At 45.1% G+C, this 8,248-nt stretch overlaps 1 protein-coding gene across 2 annotated transcripts; it reads left to right on the top strand.

Annotated features, from left to right (window-relative positions):
• The first annotated feature begins 2,459 nt into the window (after positions 1–2,459).
• LOC123513638 lies at positions 2,460–8,239 on the top strand. 2 transcript variants are annotated; one of them, XM_045270905.1, is made up of 2 exons: positions 2,460–2,765; positions 7,363–8,239. In XM_045270905.1, exons 1-2 carry the CDS (start codon positions 2,757–2,759, stop codon positions 7,792–7,794), a joined length of 441 nt encoding a protein of 146 aa, XP_045126840.1. In that variant the 5' UTR covers positions 2,460–2,756; the 3' UTR covers positions 7,795–8,239. The 2 variants fall into 2 exon arrangements, with proteins under 2 accessions (XP_045126840.1, XP_045126839.1); XM_045270904.1 differs by lacking the exon at positions 2,460–2,765 and adding an exon at positions 6,129–6,185.
• Positions 8,240–8,248: the final 9 nt, after the last annotated feature.

Here is an 8,248-nt window from a genome sequence, read left to right as displayed (position 1 = left end):
GTTGTCAACCGCAAATACACACAAACACACACACACTCTCTCTCTCTCTCTCTCTCTCTCTCTCTCTCTCTCTCTAATTGCACACACATGAAGACCGATAAGAGTATGGCCTGATGAAAAATAAGTTTGTTTGTTGAGAAATGTGTGTGTGTGTGTGTGTGTGTGTGTGTGTGTGTGTGTGTGTGTGTGTGTGTGTGTGTGTGTGTGTGTGTGTGTGCCATAGCTTCACAGAGAACATCTATCTATCTATCTATCTTTATTTTATTGGTGTAAGATTTTTCATTATATATTTTGCAAGACAGTTTTTTTACATTGTGGTGGAGGGTGATGTGGTTGTCTATCTATCTATCTATCTATCTATCTATCTATCCATTTGTCTATCTATCTGTCTATCTATCTTTTTTCCTTTCTTTTTCTCTTTCCTTATTTTGGTGGAGATTAATGTGGTTGTTTATCTGTCTATCTATTTATCTATCTATCTGTCTATCTATCTATCTATCTTATTCCTATCTTTATTCCTTTTCTCTTTCCTTATTTCCTTATCTACTTTTCTTAGTTTCGTTTACCTTATTATGTTTTTTTTTTTTTTTTTTTTTTTTTACATTACAAGGGCACTGGCCAAGGGAAAACAAAGTGTTGGAAAAAAAAAAAATCCCGCTGGTTGCCAGGCCCTGTTAAGAGGAAAGTAGAAAGAGAAAAAACAAAAAATCTAAAAGGAGGGTCCAGTTAACGTAAGAGGTGTCTTGACACTCCTCTTTTGAAAGAGTTTAAGTCATAGGCAGGTGGAAATACAGACACAGGTAGAGAGTTCCAGAGTTTACCAGTGTAGGGAATGAAGGAGTGAAGATACTGGTTAACTCTTGCATTAGGAAGATGGACAGAATAGGGATGAGAAGAAGTAGAGAGTCTTGTGCAGCGAGGCCGCAGGAGGGGGGAAGGCATGCAGTTAGCAAGTTCAGAAGAGCAGACAGCATGAAAACAGCGGTAGAAGACAGATAAAGATGCAACATTGCGGCGGTGACTTAAAGAATCAAGACAGTCAGTTAGAGGAGAAGAGTTGATAAGACGAAAAGCTTTAGATTCCACCTTGTTTAGTAAAGCTGTGTGTGGATCCCCCAGACATGAGAGCCATACTCCATACACGGGCGGATAAGGCCCTTGTACAGAGCAAGCAGCTGGGAGGGAGAGAAAAATGGACGAAGACGCCATAGGACACCTAACTTCTTGGAAGCTGATTTAGCAAGAGTAGAGATGTGAAATTTCCAGTTTAGATTTTTAGCGAAGGATAGACCGAGTGTGTTTAATGTAGAGGAGAGGGGAAGTTGAGTGTTACTGAAGAAGAGAGGATAGTTGTCTGGAAGGTTATGTCGAGTAGATAGTTGTAGAAATTGAGTTTTTGAGGCATTGAACAAAACCAGGTTTTCTCTGCCCCAATCAGAAACAAGTGAAAGATCAGAAGTTAGGCGTCCTATAGCATCTCGCCTTGAGTCATTTAATTGTTGTTGGGTTGGGCGTCTGTTTATTTTTCCTTCTTTTCTTCGTTTTCATTCATTCACTTATTCAATTCCATTCCTTCATTATTTTTTTCTATTTATCCATCCATCCATCTCTCTCTCTCTCTCTCTCTCTCTCTCTCTCTCTCTGGCAGGTGCGACAATTACAGGTAACCCTTTGATCACAAATAATTGATACAGTCTACCTTGCTCTATTTATGGACAAAGGGAAGAAGGGAAAGAAAGAAATGAAGGTAGGAACGAAGGAAGAGGAGAAGAGGAGAAGGAAAGGAAACAAGAGAGAAAAAGTAACAAAAAATTAACGGAAGAGGGTGAGAAAAGGAGGGTGGAGGAGAAGAAAGGAGGAGAAAATGAAGGAAGAGAAAGGTAGGTAAGGAAAGGAAAGGTGAAGGAAGGTAGGTAAGGAGGAAGGATAGATGGAAGGAAGGAGAGGAAAGATAAGGAAGGACATCGAAGAGCAAAGCGAAAATACTGGAGGAATGAATAAGTGATGGAGGAGGAGGAGGAGGAGGAGGAGGAGGAGGAGGTAAAAAGGTGAGAAAGAACGAGAGTTAGAAAGGATGGGAGGAGGAGGAGGAGGAGGAGGAGGAGGAGGAGGAGGAGGAGAGAGGGAGGGGAAGGAGGAGATAATACGATAAAGATTGGCCAAAGTTGTGGCGATGAGAGAGAGAGAGAGAGAGAGAGAGAGAGAGAGAGAGAGAGAGAGAGAGAGAGAGAGAGAGAGAGAGAGAGAGAGAGAGAGAGAGAGAGAGAGAGAGAGAGAGAGGGGGGAGAAAAAGTGAGAGACGAGAGGAACTTTTATTTCATCTAATCCACGCAACTACCTTATACTCCATTGTCTGTGTGTGTGTGTGTGTGTGTGTGTGTGTGTGTGTGTGTGGGCGTGCGTGGTGTGCTTAGGGCGCGTGCGTGAGCGTGTATAAAAAGGGTGTGTGTGTGTGCGGAGCCACGTGGTGAAGCTGCAGCCTCCACAAAACACACAACTGTCGTCGCTCCTTGTCTGTCCCCTCACCGTGCATGCCCGCCACACACACACGCACACACACACACACCTGCACGCACACACACACCTGCACGCACACACGCACATGGTAGCAGACCCCGTGTTCATAGTTCAGTGAGGTGCGCCACTATCAACAAGTAGTGACCTTAAGACCAAAGAAGACTACGCCGCCAGTAGGACCCCCACCACCACCACCACCACTGACAACAGCAGCACCAGCACCACAGCGCCCCACCACTATGAAGAAGGTGAGTGTTTCGTATTCAGAAAGGCTTGGCTCCCTCACCACGACTGTATTCAAAGGCCACAGACATGACTGGCGGGGTTCTCAAGAGTGTTTCTCCTGTTAAAAATGTAGAAATCTTGCCACTCTGCCTCTAGGACCATAAAAAGATCTCAAAAACGCTCGTCTCCCTCACCATGACTGTTTTTCAAGGCCACAGAGATGATTAGCGAAGTTCTCAAGAGTGTTTCTCCAGTTAATATTAAACACATCTTGTCACTTAGCTGGCTGATGTAATAATATCCTTTGCAGTACCATTGAATAGTGAGTTTGCGTCAGTCACTAAATTAGCATTCTGTTCGATGTCTCATTACTGGGGTGGGGGTTCGAGTAGATGGTCTTATAACTCAATGGCTTCTTAATAGGAAAAAAGTGGAGAACCGCTGCTCTAGGACTATAAAAACACCTTAAAAAACGCTCTTCTCTCCCACCGTGACTATTTTTCAAGGCCACAGAGATGGTTAGCGTGGTTTTCTAGTTTTTCTCCTGTTAATAAATAATCTTGTCACTCTGCCTCTTGAACCATAAAAAAAACACCTTAAAAAACTCGTATAAATTTAAATAAGGCCTTTTGAAATAGGGGAGGTGAAGCACAGACTGAAGGAGTGAGTCAGCCTACGTCAGTGAGTCAGTGAGTCAAAAAGGTGCGAGGAGAGGAAGAGGAAGAGGAAGGAACTGTGATTATGTTGTGAATCTGTCTTAGAGTGATTGGTTGAAAGATGAGATGGTGAGTGAGTGGATAAGTGAAGGAAGGAGAGGAGGGAGGGAAACTTTGATGGAGTGATGGAGTTAGTGAGTGAGTGAGAATAAAGAATCAGTAATAAGATATAAACTATATATAGCAACGCTCTCTCTCTCTCTCTCTCTCTCTCTCTCTCTCTCTCTCTCTCTCTCAGACTACAAAAGGCTACGAAACATTTCAGCATTACTATAGTTCAGTGGTTCTTAACATGGGGGGCGCGCATCCCTAGGGGGCGTCAGTAATTTCCAAGGGAGGCGTGAGCTCTTAGGAAAAAGCATAAATTTCCTTAATTATATTCGTCATCCTCTTAATTAACGAGAGGCTCTTCAGATTTCAACACTGTTCATATACATGCATCTTGTGAAGCTGCATACTCCACGCCCGCTGCTGTCAAGACCAAGCACAGAGACAGGCTGGACGTGGAAGAGACTCACGCTGTGCACTCCCTGACATACAACCACACATTCAAAATCTAGTAATCAACCCCTTCAGTACCAGGACGCGTTTCCATATTCATTCTGGTGACTATTTGGTGACTTTATACAGCTTCAGAAACTCATGTCGGGAATTAAAAATGGTGACGATTCTGGTTATCAATCTTCCGACCTCCACAGACCCTTCCTATTGTCAGTAAAATGGTCTAATGGTACACAAATCTGAAAGTAAAAATGTGTGCCAGTATTGGAGGGGTTTAATAAGCAGTGACAAATATCTCGTTGATAATGTGACTCATTCATAATCAGTAAAAAGAGTAAAAACACATCTTTCTTTTTTCTTTAAAATGAGGGAGGGTAGCTATTGTATTCATAGACGTAAGGGGGGAGGGGGAGGGCGGCGTGGAGGAAAGGATAAATTGAGAGGGGGCGTGATAGTATAAAAGATTAAGAACCGCTGATAGTTTGCCTCACACACACACACACACACACACACACACACACAGCAACTGACTGACAACACACTGAACACACGCACTCCTTGGAACCACAAACATTACTCCCCTACATGTCCTCAGATGGCGCTGAATGTAGCAGGAATGACTGGCTAGGAATGAAGGAGCAATGAAAGGAAAGAACTGAACCAGGGGACAGGAGTAAAGTAAATGTTATGGTAGGAGAGAGAGAGAGAGAGAGAGAGAGAGAGAGAGAGAGAGAGAGAGAATATACGACGAAGAAAAAAGGGTAGAAGAAATTTAGGAAGCTGGAAAAAATAGAAGTAAAAAGTAAATGAAAAGAAAGATAATTTTATGAAGCCTCGTTAAGCAGTTCCATTGTTATTTTTTTCATTGTTTTGTAAGAGGAGAAAACCAGCCATGGGGAACAAAAATACGATAAGAAAAAAAAAAAAAAAAGCCTACTGATTGAAAGAAAGCCTACTGTTTATCTTTCCCTAGCGTTCATTTACCAGCGATGCATCATTAATAATACTTAAAACTAAACAAGAGATTCATTAACGTCCTTTCCTGCATAAGAAACATTATAATACACATGTTATTCTCCTTTTCTTCATTTTTCCTCCTTTTCTTCTTGTTTTCGTGGTTCTAGTAGGAGTTTTTAAAGAGTTACTCAAATTCTTCACCGTTCTTGTTTCCTAATGCGTAGCGAGAACGTAGCAAATCATTTAAAGTGTTAGAACAAAGAAAGAATATCATAAGTGGTGTATTTGGGTATTTTAAAGCGTATATCTTGAGTGCCTCCTGAAATGTGAGTGAGGAGGAGGAGGAGGAGGAAGAGGAGGCGAGGTGGTGACTAAAATACTAGTGAAGACATGATTGGTGCAGAAATATTGTGTTGTTGTGTGATTAGTTAATGCATATACATTCTCTCTCTCTCTCTCTCTCTCTCTCTCTCTCTCTCTCTCTCTCTCTCTCTCTCAACGCCATACAGAGGTTCCTAAATGAGAGAGAGAGAGAGAGAGAGAGAGAGAGAGAGAGAGAGAGAGAGAGAGAGAGTCACAATTACACGCCAATTAATTAAAACTCGTGAAGAGAACACCGGTGAATTACGTCTTTCTTTCTTTTATCTTTTATTTCACTCTTCTTTTTACAACCTTTTGTCTTCGTTTGACCTCGCCGTGACCTCGTGACCTCAAAACTCACTAACACCTGTGAACAAGTCAGGTGAACGTCAATTAAGGTGTAGAGGACAGGTATACAGGCGAAGGGCACTGGGAAGGGTGAGACAGACAGACGGAGAGACAGACAGACAGACAGATCATGATGTGCTAGCTCGGAGGTCAAAAAGGAAGGTATGATTTAATTTAAGTTTATAAAGCTCTCTCTCTCTCTCTCTCTCTCTCTCTCTCTCTCTTCTTTTTTCTTATTCTTTTCTTTATTCATTTGTTAATTTTCTCTATATCACAAGATTCTTACGCTCAAATATAGCAAGATTGGTATACTCTCTCTCTCTCTCTCTCTCTCTCTCTCTCTGGATCGAAGCTTTGAATCTGTGAATGAACGAAGCAATGAATGAATGAATGGTTTCCGAGCTGCTGGTTTCTATTCACCATCCGAGACAGGTAAGCCATGGAGGGGAGGGGGAAGGGTGATGGATGGGGAGTGTTGGGGGGGATGTGTACTGTACCTCTATCTGTCCCTAACTGGTATTGATGTGTGTGGTGTGTCTAGATCCTTTGCACCCATTACAGGTAACAAGATGGACGGTTTGATCCCCTATACCTGTTATCACTGAGCCTTTTGTGCGTGATGCCTTTCCAATCCAGGTATAGGTGCACACACACACACACTCTCTCTCTCTCTCTCTCTCTCTCTCTCTCTCTCTCTCTCTCTCAACCACAACAGAAATTATAGGCTTACGATTAATTACTTTTCCCTTTTCTACCTTTCTCAGACTCCAATTATAGGCTTCTTCTCTCTCTCTCTCTCTCTTTTCTCTCTCTCTCTCTCTCTCTCTCTCTCTCTCTCTCTCTCTCTCTCTCTCTCTCTCTCTCTCTCTCTCTCTCTCTCTCTCTCTCTCATATATGTGATACAGAAGCTTCTAAACAAGAGAGAGAGAGAGAGAGAGAGAGAGAGAGAGAGAGAGAGAGAGAGAGAGATAATGAGTGTGTGGGCAACTCTTCGAGAGAGAGAGAGAGAGAGAGAGAGAGAGAGAGAGAGAGAGAGAGAGAGAGAGAGAGATAATGAGTGAGTGTGGGCAACTCTTCGAGAGAGAGAGAGAGAGAGAGAGAGAGAGAGAGAGAGAGAGAGAGAGAGAGAGAGAGAGAATATTGAAGCAGCATGAACAATACACACACAAGTTGCATCCTTTCATCAGCTGACATTCACTCATTTACAGTTTGTCTTAATTAGCTTCCTCTTTTTATTTATTATTATTATTATTACTATTATTATTACTGCTATCATCACCATCACCATCTCAGCAGCGGGCGCAGCAAACTTTGAGCGGTGTGTTGGTGGAGGCTGGTGTGGTTTTCAGCTGCTTTTTATTTTTTCCTTTTTTTTTGCCACGAGTTCCGCCGCGGCAGTGAAAAGTAAGGAGGGAGTGGAGTAAATAACTGGATGATGCCGCGGTGTGTGTGTGTGTGTGTGTGTGTGTGTGTGTGTGTGTGTGTGTGTGTGTGTGTGTGTGTGTATGTGCTGAAAGAAGAAAAATGCGTTAACAATTTCATCAGTTAGCGGTGCCGAACGTTGCACTTCTGTTAATTGCATTTCTCTTTCATCTGTCTCTCTTCCCTCGGGCACCATTTGTTACAAGTGTGTGTGTGTGTGTGTGTGTGTGTGTGTGTGTGTGTGTGTGTGTGTGTGTGTGTGTGTGTGTGTGTGTGTGAACACTAAAGCCTTCATTCTTCGTGTCTATCCTTGCAGGCGGCGGCGTGGTGGGCGGTGGTGGCCGTGGCGGCGGCGGCGACCCTGGCAGAGGAACAGAGTGGCGGAGAGTCCAGCCCGTGGCTGCCCGCCACCCACACCGCCTCGTGGCCGTGGTGGGCGGCGCTGGGCGGGGACGCCAACGCCTGGTACTCTGCAGAGAACGGCGAGGGTGAGGAGGAGGAGGCGTCGGCTGGCCCTTGGCTGGCCAAACGACAGCCACCCCACCGCCTGGGCTCCCTGGTGGACCTGTACCGCACGGTGGCCCGCGGCCTGGACCCCTTCACCACCAAGCCCGTCATGGCTACGCCCGAGCGACGCTCAGGTCGCTGGCCCGCCGCGTGCAAATTCAACCCGTTCGGTTTCGTGTGTTGGAACTCGGCTCGGAGGGGCCCAGTGATGCGTCAGCGACCCCTCCAGTACACCCAGTAACGCCCCGCCCCGCCCAGCCTCGCCCCTACCACGGCCTGACTGTACCGACCTGCCAGGCCTGCTGAGGCTGCCTGCACCACCTGCCGGGGAGGAGGCTCCTGTGCCACGCCCGCCGCCCATCGCTGGCTCAGGATAGCAATGACCCTCGGCGCCACATTCCCCAACACAAAGTCACCCCACCAGTCCTTCCCTCCACCCCCGCCCCTTGATGCCCCTCCTTCCATCCAGCAGCATTCTTTCTTTCCCTCATTCCTGCCCATCCTCACCCTGTCCTACCCCGGCCCCGCCCGTGATGACACCCTCCTCACCTACCACAACAGATGACCACCCCGGCACCGACCCCAGCAGTGCTTCCCGCTATGTACGTTTTGTATCCGTACATGTGTCTGTTCATCTCACTCATGTGCGCCGCAGCAACTTTAGAACAAAATAAATCTTAACATTTTGTAGTGTC

This window comes from Portunus trituberculatus, chromosome 36, assembly GCF_017591435.1.
Source record: "Portunus trituberculatus isolate SZX2019 chromosome 36, ASM1759143v1, whole genome shotgun sequence".
Lineage (NCBI taxonomy): Eukaryota > Metazoa > Arthropoda > Malacostraca > Decapoda > Portunidae > Portunus > Portunus trituberculatus.
This window is presented reverse-complemented; position numbering and strand designations above follow the sequence as displayed.